This window comes from Sturnira hondurensis, unplaced genomic scaffold (assembly GCF_014824575.4).
Source record: "Sturnira hondurensis isolate 20B ecotype Veracruz unplaced genomic scaffold, ASM1482457v3 Scaffold0009733, whole genome shotgun sequence".
NCBI lineage: Eukaryota > Metazoa > Chordata > Mammalia > Chiroptera > Phyllostomidae > Sturnira > Sturnira hondurensis.
This window is the reverse complement of record NW_028082364.1, coordinates 3,151,002-3,177,714: the sequence shown is the minus strand read 5'-3', so window position 1 is coordinate 3,177,714 and position 26,713 is coordinate 3,151,002. Positions and strand designations below refer to the sequence as shown.

Sequence of the window (26,713 nt, the reverse complement as noted above, 5' to 3'; positions counted from 1 at the left end):
TCGGATGACAGAGACAAATCCCCCTGGGAGGCTGAACCAAATAGCCTCAAGATGAATATTTAAAGTGTACAGGTCCTCTGAGGGCAGCCCCGGGGCCTCAGGGTGACCAAAGGCAGTACAGAGCCCAAGGCTATGAGGAAGCAGGAGCCCGGAGACCTCCTTCTGCTTGGCTGCTGCCCCAGGTGCCCTCGGCACCTTCCTTTAAGCAGACCCAAGCGTCCACCTACAGCAAAGGTGGCCTGGCTCCCTCAGGCTGGGTCTCTCCTATTTCGGCTGCTCAAAGAACCAGGTGGCCTGTCGCTGTTTTTAATGCCGACATTGCTCATGGTCTCACCTGCGAAACAGGCTCCTCGGCAAGAAAACCTACCCCAGCAAGTCCCGGGCTCGCAGGACTGGTGTGAGGCCAGAATGCTGCTGTTTGTTTGTTAGGTTTTGTCTTCTAAGGATTTACTGAAATTGGGTTTTCATGCACGAGTAAGGGAAGCCAAGTGCACTCTGCAAACAAAAGCAGGCTGGGAAATGCGAGCCACTTCTTTTCATGCGTTTGGACCTCACCTGCTTCCACAAAAGACTTGAGGCTGCATGAAGTCATTGCTGTTGGTATCGTGGGCATGAGTGGTCATTTCTTGCCACCGCTGCAGACTCACACCTTCAAAGTGATCACTTATTGGGGCCCCCAAAGTCGGGTAGGGATGGTAGACAGCAGCTCCCGGTGCTGCAACCCAGGGGAGCGCCCACTCAGGAGACGCCTTCCCCACCCCCTCCTCTTCTTCCTCCCAATTCAGGGCCGATGGATACGCGGGACAGCAGTGGTCTGCATTGGCGCCCCCTGGCCCCCCACCTGAGTACAGCGGGACCCTGGCAGGGAAGCTCTCCTGGAAGCCCAAAGACAGCCAGAGGATGACCTGGCCCAAGCATCTCTGCACCTCTTCCCCCAACCTTGTCACATGGCGACCCCTATGAGGCTCCTGGGGTGTCCCCAATAGAGACCCAGGCCCAGGGTCCACAGGCGGCGGGTGATGAAACCTCCCTGGCGCATTACCGCAGAGGCGGGGGCTGGGAGCCGGGCGGGGTAGTGAGTGGGAGCTAGAACTCGGCTCACCTGTTCCGGTACTGGAGGGTGGAGACAGCGCCCTCCCCCAGCCCCGCGAGTCCCCAGAGCTGCGCCAGCGGACTGAGTGCACGGAGCAGTTCCCGTCCCCCGCCAGGCGCCGGGGAGACGTGAGCGTGCACACGTACACACACAGCGGGGGAAGAGCGGCTCTGAGCGGCGCCCAACTTTCTCCCAGCTTCTGCGCGCTGGTGGAGAAGGCAGGGCGCGGGGGAGGGGGGAGGCATCCCGCCCCGGGCATGCTTGGAGAGGGAGCTCCAACAAGAACAGAGGAGAGATGGGGAGAATTTCCTCGGTTTTTTGCGGGGGTGGGGGTGGGGGCGTTAACCATTTCCATCAGACGACTGGAGGGTAAAGGGAACCCAGAGTGGGACGGGGAAGAAGCGCTTGGGGAAAATGGAAGAGTGTGTTTGGAGACGCGTAAAGTTGCCTTTCAAGCTCCAGCCTCGTGGGCAAGCGATGTTCCGTGGCGGCTGACTCAGGGCTGCCTGGGCCCCGCTGCCACCCTCCTGGAAATGGTGCAAGTCCAGCCTGTCCCCTGGATCCCTGCAGCCGGGCCGAAATCGGTCTGGATGGGGGGAGGGGGAGAAACTGGCACCCTAGATGTGCCGCGACCAACTACAGCGGAGCAAAAAGAAAGCGCTGGCGATGATGGGGCAGTTGCTCGGGCCAAGTCCCACATCGAGTGCTTCTGCTCTTAAATAGTTTGAGGGTTTCTTTAACGCAAAGCGTCGCAACACCAGGGATTCCCACGTGTGCTCGGTTCGCCCTCAGCATCCTTGCGTCCACGAAACTCCCTCAATCTGTCAGGGACTCAGAGTGTGACTCTCACTGAGCTCCGAGCGGTGGGAAGAGGAAACTTCCCAGGTCCGATATGGGTGTGATGTGAGCCGGGGACCCGGGGAAGCAGCCCCAGCGCAGACCTCCCCCTCTCGCCTCTCTTTAGCTGCACCCGGAGCTGCAACTCGCTTTTGTTTTAAACCAGTTCGGCCATTGCCCAGGAGCACACGCACACGCACGCACCTCAGGCCGCGCTCACACACACTCACACACGCACGCACACCGGTGGCGGCCGCCAGGTCAGCAACTTTGTGGGGCGCTCCCAGCGGAGCCCGGCTTCCCAGCGTAGTAGTTCGGCGTAGGCCCCGCCCCTGGCCGTGTTGTCAAACGGGCTGGGGTCTCGGATTGGTCCAGCCACTGGGACAACACCTGCTCGACTCCTTCATTCAAGTGACACCAGAGCTTCCAGGGATATTTGAGGCACCATCACTGCCACTGCCGGGCACTCGCGGTGCTGCTAACAGCCTGGTCACATGCTCTCCGGAGAGCTACGGGAGGGCGCTGGGTAACCTCTATCCAGCCGCGGCCGTGAGGAGGAGGGAGAAGGCGAGCAAGGAGGAAGAGTGGGAGGAGGAGGGGAAGCAGCGAAGGGGGAGGAAGAGGGGGAGGGGAGCACAAAGATTCTAGGTCTCCCGGCGGGAGATTCACACCAAGAACCATGTGTGGCGAGAGGCTGGGCCAGTTTATGACCCTGGCCTTGGTGTTGGCCACCTTCGACCCGGCGCGGGGGACCGCCGCTACCAACCCGCCGGAGGGTCCCCAAGACAGGGGGTCCCCCCCGCAGAAAGGCCGCCTGTCCCTGCAGAACACAGGTAAGCTCGTGCGCCCCCGTGGCGGGGAGCTGCTAAGAGACAACACCGGGCACCCATGCAGGGCTCCCTAGGCGCTTCGCCCAGAACTGGGCGCCCACCTAGGGCCGTGCAAACTCTTGAGGTGGCGCGGGACGTGCAAAGGAGACCGTGGGGCCGAGCGAGGTCCGCGCCGGGCTCCGCGTGCCTGCAATCCGCACGTGCTGGCAGGATGATGAAATAGCTCAGGCAGGACTTGTTGCTGTCCTCCCCGGGGTCAAGGGTAAATAAGGCAGCGCCTGTCGAGGACGGGCCAGTGGGGACCCCGGGCTCCCCTGTCCGGTGTAAAGCTTCCTGCTCCATCCTGGCCGCCCCGCAAAAGACACGAAGGGGCTGCAGAGCTGGGCTGCACCCTGCACCAGAACTTCTCTTCCTACCCGGCCAGCCGCGGCAGGACCGCTTCTCCCCCTCCTCAAAAGATGCCCAACAACCAAGAACTTTGTAGGCATGACCTCGCGTGGTGATCTCCCCCCTGGGGAGTGGCGGGACTTGCTTTGGGACAGGGGGTGGGGATGGCGTACCTTCACATACCAAAGCGTACCTTCGCGGTGCTGCCGCAGTCCACCCCCACCCCCACCCCGCGGCAGGTCAGCAAGCCACGAGATGGTGACACAACCCCCACTGTGCACCACGACTGCTCAACCTGCTCTCGCTCACCAGCAAGCTGCCGAGCAGAGCCAGCCGTGCTGGGCGCGGGGCTGGCCCTTTCCCCAGCTCCAGGGCGAGAAAGAAAACCTGCCCACAGCTCCTTGGCTCTAGGAGGCTCCCCCTTCAATTAGGGGACCTAAGAGCCCCGTGACAGGGAGTGTGCACTCTACGCACGAGCAAAAATGCACAAGTGCCCATGAGGGGGTTCCCCCAGCTATTGAAGCATGGCCCTGCGTGCTCCTGCCCAGCGCGCTGGGGCCACGGGTGGGATCACACCAGAGCCCCTCACCTCCCTATGCCAGCACCCTCGCCCAGGTCCCAGCCGCTCCTTCGAGGATTCTCGCCCTCCCTTCCCCCTCTCCAGCTTTGAACGCAATTCTTGGTGGTTGGTGACCCTCAACAAATACCCTTCAATCCCTGGGTAGCTTCAGGTGGAATGTGAATTATCTACTCCTAACCTGCCCTTCTTCCCAAATACACTTTTCTGATGTAATTTTGAGGTTGGTTTAAGTCAGGGGACTGGGGAGGGGGCCGGGGAGGGGGGTGGGGGGAGGAAGAGAGGCTTTGCACACAGGCAGGTCCACAGTGTGCAACTCCCTTGGTGGGTCTTTTCCAACCAAGGCATTAGGGCCACAGTCTGCAAAGGAGGACCGCAAACTCCCAGTCTCGGGAGTTCTACGGGAGTAAGTGACACGCACTCGGATCTCTATTTAAAAGGGGCCCCTGACCACGAAGGTCGCTTAACGTAGGCTAGAGCCCCTCTGCCCGGATTCCCAGCCTGCTGGGGAACCCGTTTCCCTGGCCTGGCACTTCTAAGGCGGGTGGTTTGGAGGCGCTGCCTTAATAGGAATTTTGTTGTGATTTTTAGTGTTGAATCACAAAGGCTGAATTGAAACTGCTTTTCGGACGCTCTCTTTTGGGGGCCAGGAAGGACGGGGCTGGGGTTTCAGAGCAGGGCTTCAAGTTCCAGGTAGAGAAGGTATTTGATTGATGGCCTACAGGAGGGAGGGGCAAGCCGATCATTTAAAATCTTATTTTTGCCCGGGTTTAGAAAGCGGAATTATCTTCTGTTCTCGGGCTAAGAATTCCCACAAACACTTTAAAAAGATGGGAACGATGAAAAATGAGGTGCTCAGACCTAACTTCTGGTTGTGATCTTTGTAACGTGGGTTTGGCTAGTTTTTTTTTTTACAAGTATTAACACATACGGCTATTTTTCATAAGTAGATTAAACGACGACATTTTCTTTCCCCGGCTCTTTAGATCCTGAAATAGTCCTTCTAACTTTTTTCCCCCCCTTAAATTTTCTTTGGGTCATTACCTTTATTTCAGCTAACCTCTGCATTCCCAGCACGGCTGGGAACTTGGCACATGTCTGTACGTACTTTTCGTTTTAGCCGAAATCCAGCACTGTCTGGTCAGCGCCGGCGATGTGGGGTGTGGCGTGTTTGAATGTTTCGAGAACAACTCTTGTGAAATCCGGGGCTTACGTGGCATCTGCATGACTTTTCTGCACAACGCTGGAAAGTTTGACGCCCAGGTAAAACCCACGGAGAGCGCAGAGAGCATTTGGGCTTAGCGTAGCACCGCTGAAACGCTCGCTGGGAAGACTTGTTGCCGGATTTCCATAGCTGATCATTGGAGGGTGCAGCAGCATTTCCAAGACACATTCTAGACCTAGAGGAGGAAGCCAGCGTGTTCCCCCCACCCCCCCGCCACAGCCCTGGAGTTCTGCTCTCTGGAGCCGTCACGTAGGCTAAATCCTTCTCCACTCTTAGCTGGGTCCGCGCAGGCAGGGTGGGCTGGAGACCCATCTGAACAACGATCTGAGGACGCGTGGCTGAGAAGACAGAGGTCCCCACACATGCCTTGTAAGGGAGCACACGGAGTCTGGCCACCCAGAACTGGGTCTGCAGGCCCCGCCACACAGGAACAGGAGGTTGAGCGGGGAGGGGCAGGCTCCCGTTCTACGTTCCCAAAAGCTAGTACCCTTAGGAGGCGAGAATCAACGAGACACAAAGTTGGGGGACTTTCACCTTCTCCGGGGGCAGGGGGTGTGAACAGGCAACACGGATAAACAGAGGCCCCTGGAAGAGCAGACCTCCCGCCCTCCTCAGCAACACAGCCTCCTCTCCCAACCCGCACAGTCAAAACCGCGAATGAGTCCTGCTCGCCTGTACTTTTCTTTTGCCCTGCAGAGTAAATAGAGGCAGGGCCTGACCTGCTCTGGTTGTCCCGGGGCCCCACGGGCAGAGCCCAGGTGCGCGTGGGGTGGGGAAAAAAGACCACCAGAAACCTTCTGGCTGCAGGGCTAGCCGTCCACACGCCAGATGGCGGGAGGCTCACCCCCATGCCCTCCCCCGCCCAGCTAGGCTCTGTGAAGCCGCCGTTAGTCTCCCCGATAAATTCCCTCTCCCATCTCACTGGAGGGCGACGTTTGGATGAGGCCGGCGGTGTGGGTGTGATTTATGACCGTCATCAGCCACCATCTCCTGACATGCCGTGGGGGGCCTGACAAAGCAATGCCTGGGAACTGGGAGCGGGTGCGGTGGGGCCGGCAGCCTCCCCTACAGGGGACGTGAGGCGGCAGGAGGGGAGACAAGCCAGCGAAGAAAAGAGGTCGCATGTTTGAGCTCCTGGAGGCTCCCAAATAAAGTGAACAAACTTCCCTTCTGGATAAACTGGAATTAGGGAGCATAATAGGAAACCCATAGGAAAGACGTGCGTTTCAGGGCGACCCCACAGAATGTGGGGACGGATCCCAAGGGCAGAGTGCCACAGTCCTCACACAAATTCATCTTCCCCCTTATTCTCCACCAAGAGGAGTGTGTTCTCAAGTCAGAAACATCCCTTACGAGTCATTGCTCAGTGCATAGCTGCTCCACAAACCGGCACACCCTGCCTTCCGTCCTATTTGGCTCCCACTGCAGAGTCGAGGAGGGGGCCGGAGGGAGGTGGTTTCAGTGAGTGGACACCATTTCTAGACATTTTGATTGCTTCTAAGGGAAAGAACCGAAATAAACGTGCTGGCTGGCTTCCCACTCCCGACCTACACCCCTTCACTTCTCCAACTTCGTTCCTTCTAAAAACCAGCTCGACCTCTCCTGGCCAGCTCGTTTCTATAGTAATGGGAGCATGGCATCTCTGCTGGGTCTCCCACTATACCTCTCTGCCCCTAAGGCTGGTCAGGGAGCTAACGGCCCGGCTCGCCTCCACACCCCCAACAGCTGTCTCCTTTCTAGGACAAGAACAGTCTAAAGGGGCTGCCAGGAGAGAGGGGTGCGGGCCAGATGTATGCCTGGCTGCCTGCGCCACTCAGAGGCGGGGCGCAGGGGCGGGGCTGGCGGTCGGGCCAGATGCTGCCAGGCAGTGTGCCAGGCGGGCCTTTTAGAGGCAGTAACCCTAACAGTTTAAAGAGTCGAATGGTTTTCGAAAAGGAAAAGAATGCTCCTCCTTAAAGGATGGGGAGACGTGAGGGGGGGGTGCTGGAAGGAAGGACAGGCCCCACTGGCAGCCCCTCCTGACGGCACCCGTGGGCTCAGAGGAAAAGGGAAAGCACGAGGCTTGGAGGAGCCGGCATCTTCTGCTTGGGGAGAGGCTTGCTGAGAGCCACCAAGGGGTTCTGGGTTTATGTCTGGCCAAAGTCCCCTTGTGTTCCAGGACAGCTGCCATCCAACAGACAAACCTGGTCTGTCTGTCTTGGGGACAGGCAGCCACGAAAGCCCCAGCCTGAGGGATGCCAGCAGAGCGGCTGGGGAGGCCGGAGGTAGCTCTGTCGGTCTCCCCGCGTGGCATCCTCTTGGCCAAGTGCCAGAGGTGTCGTGCCACTCTGGACACACCTCCTGAGGAAGCGTCCACGTGTCACCTTCAAGGACGTCAGTCAGCCGCAGGGCCTTGGGGTTCAGCTCTCAGAAAGCCCCTGTGTGAGGCCAAAGGGTCCACGGCTGGGCGTGTAGCGAGGCCTCATCTCTCCCGCCCCTCTCTGCCCCCTCTGTCCTCTGGCGCAGGGCAAGTCGTTCATCAAAGACACCTTAAAGTGTAAGGCCCACGCTCTGCGGCACCGATTCAGCTGCATAAGCCGCAAGTGCCCGGCCATCAGGGACATGGTGTCCCAGCTGCAGCGGGAATGCTACCTCAAACACGACCTGTGCTCAGCTGCCCGGGACAACACGCGCGTGATGGCCGAGATGATCCACTTCAAGGACCTGCTCCTGCATGAGTGAGTGTCTCCGGGGGTTCGGGTTCGGGTGTAAGGGCCGGGCTCTCCTGTCACAGGGACGGGGGAGGTTGCGTTTGACGTCTGAAATCTGCCCTGGCTCCCCTGGGAGCGCCTTTCCTGCTGACCTTCAGAGAAAGTGAAAGAAGTTTCCACCATTGGTTTCAAAGTCATAAGCCATAGACACAGGAAACCTTTTTTGCTAAGCACGAAATGGGTGGGATTCAGAAATGCCCTCTGTCTTCCCCTTGGCCAAGACCCCCACCATTCTGAGTATTCCCCATAGCTCTGAAGGGGCCCTGACAGACCACCGAGAGCCTGTAACAGCTGCCCAGCACTTACTGGGTGCCAGGCGTGGGGCTGAGAGCCGGCTCTGAATTTCCCACGTGACCCTCACACTAGCCCCGCGCTGGCCCCATTCTCGTCTCCATGTCAGATGAGAAAACCGAGATGCACTGAGTCCAGGTCACAGACAGAGAGGCAGAGCTAGGCCTCTTGTCAGGCAGTTGGGCTCCAGAACCCACACCCTTCGAGGCTACACCCCAGGGCAGAGCTGCTTTGTCTCCTGTCCCCGCAGCTCTCTTCGCCCTGAACAAGTCCGACTCACCTTTTCTAGCCCATGACTAGCCTCTCAGAGAAAATGCAAAACCAATGTCCAAAACTCTAATCAACCCACCCCTTTAGACCAAAGCAAGGAAATGTGAACTGATTTCTCTGAAGACAGGCAATGCAGTAACGAGCCCAGGATGCCTCACTCCTTCAAAATCGCACCATCGAGCGCATCCTGAATCTTGCAGAATGGCGAGGCCTTGGGTGCACCTCTGCTCCTAACACGAAACACCATCAATAGTCCCTGAGGGGCACAGTGGCTCCTTCTTCAGAGAATTAGGACAGAAAGCAGGCTCCTAACTAAGCAGTCCAGGCCAAGTCACTGTCAGCTTGATGGCGCCGTTCCCCTTTGCACGGTGACCAACTGGGCCAAATCAGCACACGATTGTGAGCTCTTGCTCCTTCGCGCCCGTCTCCCCCCAGCTACCTCCACTCAACGGGCTGCTCCCCATCCACCTACAGCACTTAGAACAGGGGGGACAGCCACCTGCTGTCACTTTCCACTTGGTCGTGAGGGTCTAGGTATCTTGCCATCCCCGGCGAGTGCTGGAATTCGAAGACTCACCATGACTCCCCACAGGCAGCCCTTCAATGAGTCACACTAAGGCTTGATAACATATTTTTTATTCTTCCAAATACCTGTAAAGAGACAAAGCAGCAACAGCATCAGCAGTAACAACTCTAATGATCTCAAAGCATTTTCTGAGTGGGCCAGGCCCTGGGCCAGGAAACTTCCCTGGATTTCCCCCATCTTTCCCACCAACGCCACAAGATGGAGATGACTAACCCCACTGAGCAGAGGAGGGAAGTGAAGCTGAGTTTAAAAACTTCCCTCTGAGATTTGATTCCTACTTTCCAACCTGGGAACAGGTGAGGTAGGTGCCTGAAGCCAGCTGTCAGGAACAGACCCCAAACCTCCTTGCTGTGGCCTGCTCTCCCCCCACTAGACCCGCAAGAGGCTCCTTGGTCCCCACATGTGGCCGGGGGGGTTCCCTTTACACAAGGAGAATGCTGGGAAAATCCCTTCAAGGTGCTCCTGGAAGATGCAAACGCCCACATGGCTGGGAAACTCATGAAGGTCACTTGTCCGACACCCACGTCCCATTAGAGATGGTATGTTAGCCTCAAGAATGGATGTTGGGGACCTAATTTATAAGTCCTTAATGCATTCCTGGAGCCAAGAAGACTGTCTTTTGGGAGAAACGCTTCTTTCAGAAAACGGCAGGTTTTAAAGTCCGCCCCCATCCCTCCATTTAAGAAGCGGCAACGCTCTGTGGCTCTCTGTGTCCCTTCCCTGGAAACATGGCCCATGGGGCCCTGGGACCCTTAACTTCCAAAGGCTCCTTGCCTCGTTTAGGACAAACACGTAGTCCCCCACCCAACCCGCTCTGGAAATGCCGGTGGCCCGCCCCAAAAGGAAGCCTAGGCCTCTTTTAAGACGCCTCACTGCCCTGCACCCAAGCCCTCTTGCCCCCTGCGAAGGCAGCATCTCCAAGGCAGTGGGTCCCACCTAACCCCAGCCCCCTCGACCCCCCGCTACTGCCCCTTCTGAAGCCACACTATGCAGCGCATTAACTTGAATGAGTTTCTCGGGTTTTTTAGTTGAAAATTGATTTTGGCAACAAAGGATCTCATCGGTCCCCCCCAAATCAAGAAGACCATTTCCGGATGTGTGGCATTGGTCCCAGACAAGGCAAAAGAGAACTGAATTTGCTTTTCTCTTTAGAGGAAAAGAAATCAGGGTCACCCCCACAACCACATCACCCCCGCTCCTCAACTCCACCCACATCCACCCCAAACGCGGTCATTTTCGGTTCAAGTGGTACCCTCACCCCTTCCCGCCCCACTGTCTCCGTATCAACCGCCTTGGCCACTGCACACCCTGTCACTGGGTGCTGGCCGCCTCCAAGCACGTCCCCTTCCAAGCACTTTCTTTTTAAAATCCTTTCACCTTGCTGACACCCAGTTGAGAGCTGGGCTTCATCATGAGACATGGGCTGGGCTTCAGCCTGAGGAGGTGCTACGCCAGCTCGGAGCTCAGCGTGGAGTAACGCAGCCCTTACACAGCTCAGGGCACGGGGGGCCAAGGAGCACGTGGGCCAGCCCAGCCATCTCAGGCCCACCTTGGGTGCTGAGAGCCATCCGGCGGGCCGACCAGCTGGGCAAAAAAGGCAGGAGGCAGCACCTCATTCCTGAGATCCCTCCCCTTACTCTGGGAAAGAAACCTGAAGAGGAGCGTTGGTTTAGTGTCCCCAAAAGACAGGCAGATTCTCAGCCCCTGCAATTGGCTCATGGAGCCCCAGAGCCAATTGACAGACAGACCAGGGACAGACAGGTGCTGCCGTAGCCGATGCGCATTCAGTGAACTTGAAATCCCTGAGTCAGCAGGAAGGAAGGAAACTTGCTCGAAGTGACCGTTTTCCCCAGGTTGCCCCATGCCTTCTTTTCCCAGCCCAAGAAGACAAGTGTCAGCACTGTCCTTGTCCCCTTGTCCCTGTCCAGGGCCTGAGAGAGGTCAGGCTTCCTGCCCATCAGCAGTGCGCAAACTGCTGTGACTCCGCAGGTGTCCAGAAGGCCTTAAAAGGCAGCCAGAACAGTCCCCTCGCCACTCCCAGCCCAGCCCTTGGCCCACCAGGCCCAGAAGCTTCCAAAAGGCCACTCTCTCTCCACCTTGAGTCCATCTTTGCCTCTAGGAAACAAGGACAGTTCGCTCAATGACAACTGGAGGACTAACTCCTAAAAATGGCAGTGAACGGCTTCCCAGGTCTTAGCACAATCTGCCTTCCTGCCTAGCAACACTGCCGCCTGGCAAAGAAGAAAGGAAGGGGGCCATACACAACACAGCCGCCCAGGTGCTTCGGGCTCACGGGTGGAAAACAGTCGTGGTCCCTGTAAGTGACCTCAGGGCCTAGAGTGATTTTGCTGCCCAAGCTGACAGTTGAGATGCTCATGGTCAGAGAGACCTGGGAGCCTCCCTAGCCAGGGCCTGCTTCAGAGGGCTGGTGAGCTGCAAGAAACCTTCCAGGCACCTTGGGGATAGGAAAGGGCCAGTGAGGGGTAAGGGTGACTTATGGGCTGTGAGAGCCACCTCCTGCTGGCGACACCTCTTCCCAGCTGGGCCCATAAATATAAAAAGCAAGCACACCATTGCCACCTTGACACTCAGCTCCCAACCCCAGGAGGAAGGTTGGCCTCATGCGGTCATCCTTCCTGCACTTTGCCAAAAGAAAGACCCACGGCCACTGGAATGGCCTAAGCTACCGGCTGTCCCAGAACCGAGCGTGTTTATTTAGGAGATAGCTGGTTTTCATTCCAAACACACCAGCCCCTTGCAGCCAGCCCTCACCTCCAGTTCAGGGGAAGCCCCCATGGGAAGACGCTTAGCCGCCAGCTCTGCCCCTCTGCCCCTACCACTGACCCAGAGAAGTGCTCCATGGGACGTGACATCCCAGGGAGGCAGTCTCCCCTCGCTCCACCCTCTCTTCCTGGTCCAGACTCATCCAGGTGCACAGGGAAACACATCCAGTAACTTCCATAATCGTCCTTCTTGGTCACGAGCCTAAACCAGGAGCCAAAACCGACACATGGAAGATGGTTCCTGAGGAGTCTGGCTTACCTGGAAGAGTGACCCAGCCAGCTGGCCCTGCTCATGTCACATGGGAGGGGACAATCTGGGGCTCCCCAAGTCCTGAACCTGCAAGGGCTCCTCCTGTTCATACCAAAAAGACTCCTCAGTTCTGTATTTAAGGCCCTTTACCCCTCACCTAATTATCACTCCTCTGGACCCCATGCCCACTGAAACCATCCTACCCAACCCACCCCAACATGTGCCCAGGGCTCTCTGGCCTGCCTGTCATCATCTGTACCACTGCCCAGTTGGCATGGTCCACCCACCTTCCCCAGGGGCTCTTCCTCCATCCTAGCCACCTGTGAATTGTTGCTGGCCCTAACTCCTCCAACACCTGGCACGTGGCCTGGCACATAATCGGCACCCAGTAAATGCTGGTTGTGACCAGTAGTGTGTAGGCCGTGGGTAAAGGCTCGAGGTAATTCCAGAAAGCTGTCCCACCATACCAAACCGCAGCCAAGCCCTGAGTTCACCACTTCTGTCTTCCCTGTTCCGGTCACAGCCCCGTGAGGCCCAGGTGGGACGGGTGCCATTCTCCGTGTCTTTGCTTTCCATCTCTAGACCCTACGTGGACCTGGTGAACCAGCTGCTGACCTGTGGGGAGGAGGTGAGGGAGGCCGTCACCCACAGCGTGCAGGCTCAGTGCGAGCAAAACTGGGGCAGCCTCTGCTCCATCTTGAGCTTCTGCACCTCTGCCGTCCAGAGGCCGCCCACACCCCCTCCGGAGCGCCAGCCACAGGTGGAGAGAGCCAAGCCCTCCAGGGCCCACCACCGGGATGCCGGGCACCACCTCTCGGAGCCCAGCAGCAGGGAGACCAACCGCGGTGCCCGGGGCGAGCGAGGCAGCAAGAGCGCGCAAAACACCCACGCACGCGGCCGAGCAGCCGAGCGCGACCGTGGGGCCCAGGGCACTTCCGGAAGCAGCGAGTGGGAGGAGGAGCCCTCCGAGTATTCCGACATCCGGAGGTGAAACCGAGGCCGGCCGGGAAATCGTTCCTCCACACCGTACGTTTTCTTCTCTATGGACATTCCAAGATATTTACCATTAAAGAGGGGGGATGTCACACGCAGGATTTAGTGGGGATTGTGGACTGGATAACCATGTATGTTAGGGGAATGAACAGGTGAGGAGGCGGCGGCGAGGTCTTAGCTGGGCCCCATGGGGTCCACGCTAGCACCTCCTGCGAACACACCTCGAGCGTTCCCTGTAGCTTTGTCTTCTTTCCATCCGTGGAGCCACTGGGCGTGGCCTGCGGTTTCCTCTGCTGGGTGGGGTTGGTGGGTCGGGGAAGGGGCAGCAGCCCCACTGGGCTGGACCATGCACCTGGTGCTGCACCCGTCTGGTGCTGTTTGGGTGGAGGGCGGCGGTTCCGGTGCAGGAATGAACATGCAAATCTCACTGGGAAGGAAGAGAAAGGTAGAAATGTGGGTGCTTGGTGCCAAATGGAAATTTAGTTTCTTGCATGGGACCCGGAGATTTGGAGCTTCTTAGGGTGGGGCGGGGGAGCAGGGAGAGGGCGAGGGTTCTAAGTGTAACTTCTGAGCCATTCTCCTGTCTGGGGCACTCTGAGGGAGTGGCCCTGTGTGTTTGTATTTTAACCACTGCTTCAACTCTTGATTTCACTTTTTTATTTATCCAGTCACACCTACATATATCTGTCATCTAAATAAATGGCTTTCAAACAAAACAACTGGGTCATTAAAACTAGCTCAAAGGAAAAACAAACAAACAAACAAAAACCCTGCCCATCTTTGGGGGCTGATTTTGCGTGTGCATGTATGTATGTGTGTGTTGAGTGCTCTTTTAAAAGGAATTCTATAGCAGGGTTGCCGTACCTGTGACTGCCTGGTGGGGCTGTAGCCGATTCAGGTGAACCCCACCCCAGCCAGGGTCAAGCACACACGAGAACATCCAACAGGCCCCTCAGTGTCACATCATGCCACCTCAACCCCTCCCCCCAGATAAAGCCCCGAAGCCTGGATTCCGGGGGGCCACACTGCTGGGGGCAGACTAGGGGATAGAGAAGGAGGCCACTCTGTAATTCCCATCCGGGGAATGCCATTGGCCTTTCACACACATGGAGGAGGGGCCGAACATCACACAGAGGGCCAGGACTTTCCAGATCGGCATTGGCGATTCAGCAACGAGGAAAGGAGTCAGAGCAGATTCAAGGCAGGGAGCAGAGACAGAACCGAAAACACCAGGAAGAAGTAGATCATGGCAGAAAGTGTCCCCGAAGGAGTTCTGGTGGTTACTGACAAGCTGCAGGCAGAGGCCTTTTCTTTCCTCTCCCAACAGGTCTCCGGTTAAAAGTTACCCCTTTTTCGCAACCAGTACTCAAATGGGAACCCAGGATGGCAAGCGGGGGACAAGGGTTCTGAGCCAGGTCCTTCTCGAACAGGGTCAGCAAGGTTTTTGTAAAGACCTGGAGAGTAAATACACTCTTTTCAGTTTTCTGGGTCATACGGTTTCTGTCACGACTACTCAACTCTGCCATTGTGTCCCAAAAGCAGACACACATAGACGAGACATCACAGGCTGGGCTCCACGCCAGTATGATTTTATTTGACAGGCGCCTGACTGGATTTGGCTCTTGTGCCTGAGATGGCTGACCCCTGTTCTACGGAGTGGATGAAAATATATGTATCCTCTGTTTATATCAGCTCATAGCTCACCCTGAAAGCGACCTGAAGCCAGAGATAAGGAAGCTAAATTTATCTCTGCTAAAATGACTTGTTGCCGGGGAGGCCTTGGCCAAAACACAGCTAGGATTTATGGACGCTGGTCCCTGCTCCCAATCTTTCATAGCCCCTGTGGGATGTTAGGGGGAAGGGGACCAGATGCTGGAGAAGCACCTAGAGAGAGCCAGAGCTGCAGAAAGCCGAGGAGATGGCGCATTTAATCCGGCCCTGCCCTTGGAGCGCAGGGAGGACCGGTGTGTCAGGCTCTGCCCTGGGAACGGAGCATAAACTGGCCATCTCCTGCCACGGGCCACTGCAGCACGCTGACCGTCCTCCTGACGTCACTCGAGAGCTGAAGCAGTCACATTCACCCACGTTGCTGGGTCCGCTGTTGCCGTGTTCGCCGGCTGCTGGGCTAGATGCGTGAAAGGCATCTCTTTTATATCTCCCTCCGTGTTCAGTGTTTCGTGTGTCACTTCTATCGTAAATATGGGTCATTTGTACTTATTATCTTCCCGCTAAGGCATAAAATTGCTCACTGTGTTCCTTTCAACCCCTTCCATGATCTCTCGTCTGTTTTTCATGCCACGGGTCTGTTTCTTGTCCAAGGTCAGGTAGCTAGCATTTCATTCTGGTTCCTGATGTTTTAAGGCTGACAACAATAGTATTTATTGCTAAGGCTCTTTTGCTCAAAATGGAGGAAAGTCCGGATTCCTGTAAGCGTCGGCGGACAGGCAGTGGTGCACCCTGAAACGTCAGCAAAGCCGTCATGAAAACCAGAGCCTGCGCTTGGGCTTCATACTTCGTCCAAATTTACTCGTGAGTCTTCCTTTGAGGAAGGGTGTGGATTTCCAAGCAAAGATCTCCTGTTTATTTTGAGCTTTGCATCTTAACAGGACAATCTAGCACCTCCCCTCTGTGTCAATAAATAGCCCTGTTCTGAAACGAGAGGACTGAACAGGCCAGACAGGCGGATGGACACCCTAAACTAACTGCAGAGCCCACGCCAGCCCAGAGCTGTAGTCCTGCTTTGACGCACGCACACACAGAGAAACTCAAACCCCAACCAAGGGAAGGGCTTTGCCAGCACAGCTTGGGCAAACAAGGCTTGCAGGGCCCACTTCCTAAGGAAGAACCGAACCAGCACCTCGCGAGCTCACACACTCACTATGTCTGTGTCTGTTTATGGAATCTGGCAGCGGGACCTGTGTGTTTTCACATGACATTATTCTTCTCCAAGCACAAATAAAGCTTTTAAGTTCATGGCTTGCACTCAAGCAGCGTTACCATCTGAGAGGGCAAAGCGGGAGNTTGCCAGCACAGCTTGGGCAAACAAGGCTTGCAGGGCCCACTTCCTAAGGAAGAACTGAACCAGCACCTCGTGAGCTCACACACTCACTATGTCTGTGTCTGTTTATGGAATCTGGCAGCGGGACCTGTGTGTTTTCACATGACATTATTCTTCTCCAAGCACAAATAAAGCTTTTAAGTTCATGGCTTGCACTCAAGCAGCGTTACCATCTGAGAGGGCAAAGCGGGAGGGGCTGCGAGCCACTGGGTGCTGGGGGCCCTTTTAAAATGCTGGATGTTCAGTTCATGGGGAGGAGAGCCCAGTGACAGAGACCACCCGGGCTCCTCCTCTGGTCAGAGGGACTCTGTCCAAAACCCTGCCCGAGTCACCCAGACCAAGAGGAGGCGGAACTCTGTGCAGCCGGCCTGAAGGTGCCTCCCATGGCCATTCAGGAGGTCTCTGCAGCTCTCTCTGGCCTCCCCTGTGAGTCTCTTCTGGGGCCTGGCCACCTGTTTTTTTCAGGCTGAGTCTGCGCAGAGGCCACCACTTCAACAGCTCAGTGGCCTGGTGCAGGCTGGGAAGTCCACCACCTACCTCCTCCCCACCTCTTCCTGTTTCATTTAGACCATGGCTGGCATATGAACTCTCTGCTAGGCATTTTACATATGTTACCTCATCCTATGTCCTCAAGCAGCAGGTATGATCCCATTATACAGGTGGAAAAACTGAGGCACAGAAAGGGAAAGTGACTTGTCCCACACCGTGTGTCTAGTGAGCGGGTTTCTGAACTCAAGCCCAGATCGGCAATTCAACACCCACGTGCTTCCTCACTCCAGGCCTCGATTCACCGCACTGGATTCATTGGTTCTCTAAACCAATCAGCGTTACTCTTATTTTACACAAGGCTTCGGGAAGTATAATGATACTCTCACATTTATGGTACTCGGCCTCCAAGGAGCTCTGCCTGAGAACCGAAAGGAACATTGATACGCATCTTTCCTCTGCTGACACGAATTTGGGTTCTGCTCAGGGAGACCAAGCGAATCCCAGCATCTCATCGCTCTTTCGCGCATGTGGGTCATTTTCAAAGGCTGCTCTGTGCCCCTGAGGAAAGCATTTGGGGAGTGGCTCAATTTGTGGCCATGCAGACAGAACTTTCCGCTGGAAGCCCACCCTGTCCCCAGCCCTGTCTCAGAAGCCAGGCTCCCCTGAATCACCACCACCGTCATCCTCGCTGTGATAGTTGCAGTTTCTCCTGGATCCATGACATGCCTCATGTGCTGCCTGGTGCTTTGCAGACGTTATTTCTGAGTGCCGTTTGAGACATGAAGAAACGGAGAGTCAGAGGCATCTTAATACACCCAGAAAGGGTCACTGGGCTAGCAAGTTCTGGGGGTGGCGCGCCCACCCACCGCAGGGCCAACTCTACCCCATCTCACTCAGCATCGCTCACCCCAGGTGTGGCTCCAGTCCATCCTCTGGTGAATGAATGGATGGTGGGAGGAAGAGCACAGAACAACTTCCAAATACACTGAGATCTAAGCAAAGCTTCCAAAGGAAGCTGGGTCTGCGCGCCCCAAATCTGGAGACAGAAATCTGAATTTGTTCTAAAGTCAACAAAGAAGAAAGCTCCCTGCTGAGTGGCGTGGGGTGGGGGTGGGGGGCGGTTGGGGGTAGTGGGCAGGACAAGCTTTGGCCAGAGAACAAGTTTCACGTGGAATTATTTTTTGTGGGTGGAGGAGAAGCAATGGAAGCCTCAGGAGTCCGTCCATGGCTACTGCTTGCAGGAGCTGTCCGATTGTCATCACTCCCCCAGAGGCACAGAAAAGTCATTCTCTAAACAGAAAAGGTGGGGAGCCACAAACCCAGCGTAAACTCGGGCACAAAACAGGCCCCACCAGGACGAACCCTGCCTACCCACAGAACCCCAGCTTCATGGCACCTGGGGGGGTGTGCCCACCTCACCACCACTAAACAGCGGGGCCGCCTGGGCCTGTGAACACACGAGAGACAGGAAGGCGCCCCCCCCACCCCCACCCCCTGGAACTGGGAGGCAGGGCAGCTGCTCACAGGGGACAGGGGAGAATCGCTGGCTCCATTTCCCGTTCCCCAGGTTGCGGGGTGTTTCATGGCTCTCAAACATCCCAGCAAGCAAGGATGGGGCCTGGCTGCTGGCCCGCCTTCCCCGAACAACGCTCGGCAAAGGCCCAAGGGCCCCTGGGCGAGCTTCCTACAGGAAGAAGGGCCAGGTCTTAGCATTCCGTCTGGGTGTTTGTCGCTATGTTAACAAACCACCCCCAAAACTTAGTAGATTGAAGTGACCATTTTATTTCACCCACCATTTTGTGAGTTAGAAATTAGAAAAGGCTCCCCTGGGTGGTTGGTCTGACTCCTCTTCACGTGGGTAACTGGGGCGGGAGGGTCCCCTGCAGGTTGGCGCCTCAGTTTTCCCAGCCTCTCTCTCTGTCTCCCCACCTGGCCCCCCATCCCCTGGGGCTTCTCCCAGCAGGACCCTCCGGTCTTCACCTTCCACGGCAGGGGAGTGATTTCCCCAAGGGAGGACAGAGGATTTTACAGCACGTCCCTCATCTAAATAGGGTGTTGATTTCATTCTTGATGTTGTGACAACCCCAGGATCTGAACACCATGAGGGCAAAACCAGGTCACTTTTACACACAGTTTCCTATCTCCCCAACAGACCCGCCATTGCACAGTGTGAATGAACGAGTGAGTGAATGAATGAACGAAACCTGTTGTCTAACAGGTGCAAATTCTCTGCCCTGACCAGGGTGGCTCAGTTGGTAGAGTGTCGGCCTCATAAACCCAAAGGTCGCAGGTGTAATCTCCTGCCAAGGCACATGCCTGGGTAGCGGGATTGGTCCCAGTTGGGGCGTGCGAGAGGCAACTGATCAATGTTTCTCTCTCACATCAATATTTCTTTCCCTCTCTCCCTCCCTTCCCCTCTCTCTAAAATCAATAAGTAAAAAACATTTTTTGAAGGTACAAATTTTTAAATCATCCCCGGCTGGCGTGGTTCAGCGAATTGAGCACCGGCCTGTGAAACAAAGGGTCGCTGGTTTGATTCCCAATCAGGGTACATGCCTGGGCTGTGGGCCAGGTGCCCAGTAGGGGGCGTGCAAGAGGCAACCACACACTGACGTTTCTCTCCCTCTCTTTCTCCCTCCCTTCCCCTCTCTCTAAAAATAAATAAATAAAATCTTTCTTAAAAAAGGTTTACAAACCCTCAAATCAGATAAGTTTCCATTCACTTTAACTCCTAAAGTAAATAAATCCTGGATCCTTGTAAAGGGTCATCGACATGTCCTAGAATCAGTGACTGGCTGTCCGTACTAAAAATCACTGGGGAGCTGTGATCTTGGAGTCAGGAGACAGAGAGAGAAATACCAACCCAGTCACTCACTCACCTTGCACCAGGTACCCCCCCCCCTCTCTCTTTTCTTTAAATAATGACTGAAAAACTAAATCAGGGCTGACCCTGAGACCTCGGCAAATCGGTTAAGCTTTCCAAGCCTGTTTCCTCGGCTATAAAACGAAGCCTGGAAGCGCCAGCCCGCTGCCCTCGCGGGACGCTGAGATAAAGTGGCCAAAGCTACTCGGAAGTCACAGTCCACAGGAAGTGCCTTGAAGGTGGAAACGCGTGTGAACCGTTGTTTCTCCTGGCCATGTTGGAAAGCTTCACCCAACGCCAAGCACACAGCCAGGGCCTTTCCCCTGTCCTGCCCGTCCGTCCCCCAAGGCAGGCATGAAGCCCTCCACGGCCAGGACAGAGGACTAGACGGGGACCCTCCATAAGGCGGATGGAAGAGCGGCCCCTGAACAGCTGCGTGATGCCTCAGCTCTTGCCCGGCATGAGTTCTGAGAGGAGCCCCGAGTGACAATCTCGCAGGCTAGCTACGGGGCCATGTGGGGAGCAGCGGGTCTTCCTTCCAGGCTCTGTCTGCAAACCTCAAGGCGAGGTACCCATAGAAAAGCCAGCTCAGAAACCTCCTTCACGAGAAAGGGAAGGACAGAAGGACAGAGATGGGGGAGGAAAAAGATTCAGGGCCAGAGCCCACGGCACTCGGTGCCAACTCGGTTCCTAAGAGTCTGACATTTGGAAAAGAGCTGTCCTGCAGGAGCCAAGGGTTTGGGACAGGGCTCCTTCCGGCTCCCGGGAGTGTCGAGAAGAGGAGGAGGAGGAGGAGGAGGAAAATGACTCAGCTAAAATGAAGAGAAATGTATTTTTAAAGAGCGAAGGGATGAAAGACACAAAGGAACAGAGTGCGGCCCCAGGATGGGGTCCCACTGCCTCCTCAGAGGAAGTGGGGCAAATGTGCAGAAGGCTAGAGCGCTCGCTAGCGTTTCTAGACCAAGAATAACATCAGGAAAACGAAGAGAGGCTTCTGGGCTTGCCAGGCACGGTCCCAGGGGGCCAGGGCCACCTCCGCAGGAGACGTGCCGAAGCCACCGGGCCCTACAGACACTTCTCCACAATTGAGATTCTGAAAGCGGAGTGAGCTCTGTCACAGAGGAGCTGGGTGGGAACCCAGCTAGCACGCAGGCTCGCATTGGCCCAGCAGGGCACAGCTGGCCGCTGGGGCCCCCCACGCCCTCCCTCGCCCTGTCCCATCAGAGAGAGGCCTGGGGAACCAAGAGGGAGGGGAGGTCGCAGGAGGCTCCCTCCCCAGAAGTTGGCACAACTCTGTCCCCTCCAACAGCCGAAGTCAGATGACTGTGATTGTAAAAGTATCATTTGGAAATAGTCAACAGGCGAACAAGCATGATAATGAGGAGAGAGCAGAGCATGGAGAGAAGCCGCCTCCTGGCAGCCCTGCCCCGCCTCCCCCGGTCATACTGGGGTTCCACCTCCTCTCTGGCATGCCCTAGGCGCAAAGTCACATTTCTAGAAAAGGGGGTGTTGGGAGGAGGAGCTCAGCTCAGCTTGGCCCATGAACTGTGACCTCTGCCAGGCACTCGTCAACCCTGCTGGACTTTTAAAGTCTCGCGAGACTTTTCAGACCAAAAGGGCCTAAGGAGGACCCAAACTGTATGAAACATTCCCCAACAAAATGAGTTCTTGTAGAATTTCAGGACTCCTGGGGCTAAAGAGAATGAAGAGGAGGGAAGATCCCAAATGCTTCCAAAGGCCGGGGTGGGGTGGGGGAGGGGCTATCACACAAAAGAAATGGGTGTCGCCATGGCCTTGGGCTTCTCCCAGCACCTGTGGCTGCCCTCCAGGTGACGGTGCAGTGGGTGGGGAAGGACCTTTACCCTAGGTGTGTCATCCATTCAGCTGAGAACAGTCCAGATCCTTTCAAACCATGCAAGGTGGCAAAAAATTCCCTTCCCAAATACCCTTTTCACAGGAAGCTCCTGAATGCTGTGCTCCACCAAGATGCAGGAGGGATGGAGGACAGTCACCATGGGGTCGGGAAGCAGACCTGGCCCAGGAGAGAGGGGCAGGACTTCCCACGATGACAGCAAGCAGAGTCCGGATGACAGCTGAGCAGGCAGGCAGTCCCTCTCCTCTGGGAGCAGGTGACAGAGACCAGATGATCACGTCACGGTTCTGTCCAAGGGCTGGGGGGGTGGGCTGGGGACTGGTTCCAGGTGGTTAAATTGGTCGCAGGGCACGAAGCACACCAAAAAATGAGTAAGAGCTTTGATGGGCATCTCACAAAACAGGACGTCCGATCGCCGATAAGCAACTGAAAAAGGCCTTGTCATCACGAGTCACTGGGGAAAAGCAAACTGGGATCCCGCGATGTTCCCTCCCCACCCTGCAGAGTGGACCAAATTAAGAATGAGAAGCGGACCCAAGTGCAGGTGAGGCGCCGATGAGACCAGACCTCACACACGTTGCCAGCAGGAGCACAGACAGCTTTGGGACACTTCATGGCCATTTTTTTAAATAAAGTTAAACACCCGCCCACACTATAGCCCAGGAACCTCACTATGGAATATGTCCAAAGAAGTGAGCACACAGACCCACAAAAACAACAGTAGAGAACGGGGAGACTAGCTGTGTGTGCCATCGCCCCAAACTGGGACAGCGCAGAGATCTGTCACTTCGGGAATGGACAACCGAAGCGTGACGTTTCCATCCAAGACCTACAGCTCTGCAGTAAAACATGGCGAGGATTAGAAGCCAGAAAGAAAAAAAAATACGTCTGTGTGAGTCTACTTACATAAGTTTCGGAAACAAGAAAAACTAATTTACGGGGTAGAATTCAAAATAGCGGTGATCTCGGAGAGAGGAGGAGCAGGCAGGGACAGCAGGTGTCAAGGAACAGGGACATAAGGGACACCTCTGGGATAGCAGACAGGTCCTGGAGTCCAAGGTATTGTACACATAAGGCACTCAAGAGAGTTATGTTTTATTACATGCAAGTTATTCCTCAATAAAGCACTGGAAGACCAGAAAACTAACCAAACCCCCAAAGATGCGTTGTTCATTCCACGAAGAGTAAAAAAGTTACGTTAAAAAAGGAAATGTAGGCCCTGGCTGGCGTAGCTCAGCGGATTGAGTGCGGGCCTGCGAACCACACGGTCGCGGTTCGATTCCCAGTCAGGGCACATGCCGGGTTGCAGGCCAGTTCCCAGCAAGGGACTCACTAGAGGCAACCATGCATTGATATTTCTCTCCTTCTCTCTGTCCCTTCCCCTCTAAAGATAAATAAGTAAAATCTAAAAAGAAAAAGGAAATGTAATCCCAAGGCACTCCCTGTAGTATAAACTCAGCTCGGTTGCAAAAATAATTCCATGGTTGTAATAATGGATGACACCCATCGTGGGCTCGGCCGGCGATCTGTATCAGCAGGATGAGTGGAAAGGCAGTGGCTGCGTGTAGCAGTGGGTTGGCGGCGTGAACAACGAGAATGAAACCCTAATGTTTTGTCGTAGGAAGTCGACAGAACGTGTCTAAATCAAACAAACAAGAAAAAGTAGAGGGGTGAGTTCTTCTGACCCCTGGAGGGAAATACTAGAAGAAACAGAGACAGGAAAGCAAGCGGTTGTCCCTGGGGAGTAGAAGCCAATGGTGGGGAGCTGTGGGGCAGGTTCTGGATCTGTTAGAATCAGATCGGGCAGAAAGAGGCGGACACCCAAAACGAAATCCCTTAATTAAAACAGAAATGTGTTTCCGTGTCAGGTAAAAGTCTGGAGATGGGCAGACTCCAGGCTGCTCCGTGAAGTTCTGAAAGACTCAGACCCCTTTTTCTCACTCCTGTACCACACACAGCCTCCAGTTCCAGGATTACCTCATGGCTCTGCATGGCTGCTCCAGCTCCAGCCATCGAATCCACATTCCAGCCAGTAGGTGGAAGAAGGGACAAATATGAAAAAGGGTGTGTACCAGCTATCCTTCCAGAATGTTCCCCCAAAGTTACAACACTACACTTCTGCTTAAACCCACTGGTGGAAACTAAGTCCCATGGCCCCTCCGAGCTACAAGGGAAGCTAGAGAAGCACCATCTCGTTCTGGACATCCCTGTGAGGGGAGTCTCCGCCAAAAGTAAAAGAAACAGCACAAGCAGCTAACAAAGTGAGGAGCGGCTCTGCCCTGTGGATTCGCACTGCAGGCTGCATGGGGCCTGAGCTCACACCTGGGCAGGTGGGGGAGAGCACCTGCTGAGAGCAGGGCCGCCACCTCAGGCAACCACAAGTGGGACCCGAGGAAGGAAGACTGAGAAGCTGGTGTCGTGCAATGAATGTCCTGGGGGACGCACACCAGGCGATAACCCACCACGGGGCCAAGGGATTCCATGACAACAACCTTGCCGAGAGCCCTGACCTTGGAAACCTCTCCTCCACTTCCACATTCGGACCAGCTTTCGAACAGATTACGTTGTACGATGCCCCAGAAAGGCGGGCATCACAGTTCCCCTTTCATAGAGAACGGCACGAGCACCCAGAGGTTAAGCAACTTCCCTCAGGTCAGGACTGAGGAGCCAAGGCCGAGTCCCAGGTCCTTCCCTCCGTGGTACAGGCGTCCCTCCAAGGGAGCTGGGCGGCCACCCGCAGCCTCTGGATTCTCTGCAGGGCCACACCAGGCCTGTCAATAAGTCACAAGAAGCAGTGAGTCATCTGAAGACAAGATAAACAACAGTGAGGCCCCGTGGGGTGCGAGGTCCTGTTTCCTAGGAAGTCGCCTTCTTCGGGACAAAGAATACACAGTGAGCAGGCAGGGACCCCTTCTGCAAACAGCAGGGCGACAGCGTGCCAAGAGAGAGTTGCTGCTGCCGCTGGAAATGGGTGGCCCCGGCTGGGAGCTGCAGTTATTTCCATCCTGAAAGGGCTTTTGTTGAGCCTGGACCACGAGCCTGGCCATATAGAATTCCAAGCTTTTCCCTTCCGATGCCGCCAAAGCCAGAAGGGAAGCCCGCTCTGCCCTGCTCCAACAGCACTGACTTGTTGCCTCTCCTCCCAGCATCTCAAAATGCTTCGCTGGCATTTCTGCACAAACGGCAGATGTGCCGCATGACACTGGGGAACGTCATTTCCTCTCCCGGCACCCCGGTTCTCAGGGAGAAAGCAGATGGCTCTCCGGAAGACCACAGCAACCGGGCAGAGGGCAGAGGGCACTTCCTGCCCCCAGAGCCCCATCCTAGCCAGGTCCGTCTGGATGCAATGACCTCATGGGGACCAGGCAGAGCCCAGACAGCCCAGAAGGAAAGTGGCAGGCAGGTCAGGGAGAGCCAGCCAGGCAGAAATTGGTGGAGGGCAGGGCAGGACTTGTGGAGGCCGGCAGGAGAGACCCAGCCCAGGCTCAGGGACAGGGCCTGGCACCTGCAAAGACTCAGGTCAAGGTGGGACCCCGCCCCCAGGAAGAAGCTGCTCTCGAGCAAAGGATCCAGGGAGAGCTCAGTCAGAGATTGGTCATCAGGAAGGCGGACAGGAGACAGGCCTGTGGGGCTCCACGTGAGAGCGAGGTGACGCCATGCTGACTCAGCCAGGGAGACCTTAGGGGACCTTTCCTTACGTACTCCCTGGCCAGCCGAGGAACTGAGGCTGCAGGCTGCAGTCGAGGAGGCTCCGGAAGTCTGGGGACAGCCACCGCCGAGGCAACTCAGGAAGCAGCACATGCTGGGCCACCTCCCTCAAGTTCCCCTGCTCATGAGGTCCTTCTCCTCCAAATCACTAAAGGTGACCTTCAAAGCAGCCCTGAGACCCTGGGATAACACCCAAGACAAAGCCCTGCAAATCGGTGACCCCTCCCTGGACTCCTCCAGCTTGAACAGGCCTTCCTCAAGCGTGAGTTTCACCTCTGACCCAGCTCAAGTCTCCCATTGTCACGTCAAATGACTTAGCCTCACCCTGCCCCAGTACCCAGGGCAATACGGTGTGGTTGGAAGAGCTAAGTATCTTTGTTTTGTTTTCTTTTTTACTTCACTAGAAAATAATCCAGTTAAGGAGTTTGAAAAAGAACTCCATGGAAAAAACAACCATATACAAATAAGCACAAAAATTATGCCACCCAAGTAAAAGGCATAAATCCTGAGGGAGCAATGACAAAACAGTGAATCAGAGAGCGTGACCATGATTCTCTTTTTCAGTAATTGAAAGAGGTTTAAATAAAACCAACAAAAAAAACTTTTGTTGTGAAGAAATTCTGGATGGGTTGATTTGTTACTACAGCTTCACCTGGCCTATTCTGACTAATACATGTTTCCTTAGTCTAGTGTGGGACAAAAGCTTACTGTACCCAGCCCCCACCCCCCACTCCAGGCTCATGGGGTACGGTATTCTGATTGGCCAGGCTGACAGGGTATGGTATTCTGATTGGCCAGGCTGATGAGGTATGTTGTTCTGATTGGACAGGCTGATTTGACAGGGGTATGGTGCTCTGATTGGTGAAGCTGAGTCGCAGGCCCACCCCTGGAACCAAGAGCTAAAGCCAGCCCCACCGTAGTACTGCGTGCTGAGATTTCCCCAAAGGAAACTAAAGAAGCTACTTCCAAAGAGAAAAAGGGAATGGACGCTGGGAAGCAAAGATCAACAGAGCTCAACATGCCCTTGGCAGTGGGCTGGCTGCAGGTTGGGCATACTTCAGGCCAACCATTCCTGCGTCTGGGACCCCCTTTTCTGTCTAGCGAGCCCTTCCTGCCAGGCACGCGGACCAAAGTACCAAGCTCCCTGCTACCCCGTGGGATATTCCCACCATGAAAGCTGGGGTTCCTGAAAGGAGCTTAGGGCTCCCAGCAGGGATAGGTCTGAGCCCCTCTCCTTGCTGCCCACCACCTACTCTGGCCAAGACTCCCAGCCGTGGAAGTTCCCAACCCTGCTGGAGGCCTGCAGGTGTCCAGGCAGGACCTGTAGGCCCAGTGCCCACACCGGCAGCCTCTGAGGGCCGCTGAGTCCCGCCCCCCAACCCCCCAGCAGCACGCATACTGATGCTCACACACCACTTCCGCAGCACCGTGCCCTTGGGGAGCTGCGGGAGGCACATGGCGGTTTTAGCGCCGCCGTCCCCTTCCGTATTTTTAACCTCCTGGACAAAAGAATTCAATCCGGCTTGCTGGCCTCTCCCCACGGACCTCGGAATCCAGCCGGCGTCCCTACGTCACACTTCCTGCAGCAGCCCGGGGGTCAGGAGTTCACCCGCTGAACCATTGCCTAGGGAGCAGGGGTCCTAACAAGCATTACATCGTCCCCTGAAGCTCCAACAGCTGTGGGAAGGGAAGAAACCAAAGGGAGCAGCGGGAGGAATGATGTGGGGAAGAAACGCTCGGCATGGGATTCCGGGCCAAGGGTCGGGCTCTCGGTTATGAGTTCCAGCAGGTCAGTTTTGCATTTCGGCCTCTGTCTACCCATTGGCAAAACAGGGGTGAAAGGGAGCGTT

The 26,713-nt window shown here is 55.8% G+C and overlaps 1 protein-coding gene across 1 annotated transcript; it reads left to right on the top strand.

Annotated features, from left to right (window-relative positions):
* The first annotated feature begins 2,158 nt into the window (after positions 1 to 2,158).
* On the top strand, positions 2,159 to 13,587 carry STC2 (stanniocalcin 2). The gene is made up of 4 exons (XM_037057790.1): positions 2,159 to 2,763; positions 4,845 to 4,987; positions 7,455 to 7,666; positions 12,462 to 13,587. The coding sequence occupies exons 1-4, from the start codon at positions 2,610 to 2,612 to the stop codon at positions 12,868 to 12,870; spliced, it is 918 nt and encodes a 305-aa protein (XP_036913685.1). The 5' UTR covers positions 2,159 to 2,609; the 3' UTR covers positions 12,871 to 13,587.
* The last annotated feature ends 13,126 nt before the right edge of the window (positions 13,588 to 26,713 follow it).

What these genes read in the sequence shown, in the direction of transcription:
- STC2 (XM_037057790.1), top strand. Translation starts at nt 2,610, where the DNA reads ATGTGTGGCGAGAGGCTGGGCCAGTTTATGACCCTGGCCTTGGTGTTG. An exon ending in CCTGTCCCTGCAGAACACAG is followed by an intron (nt 2,764 to 4,844) that starts GTAAGCTCGTGC and finishes TTTTCGTTTTAG; the next exon opens with CCGAAATCCAGCACTGTCTG. An exon ending in AAGGACCTGCTCCTGCATGA is followed by an intron (nt 7,667 to 12,461) that starts GTGAGTGTCTCC and finishes TTCCATCTCTAG; the next exon opens with ACCCTACGTGGACCTGGTGA.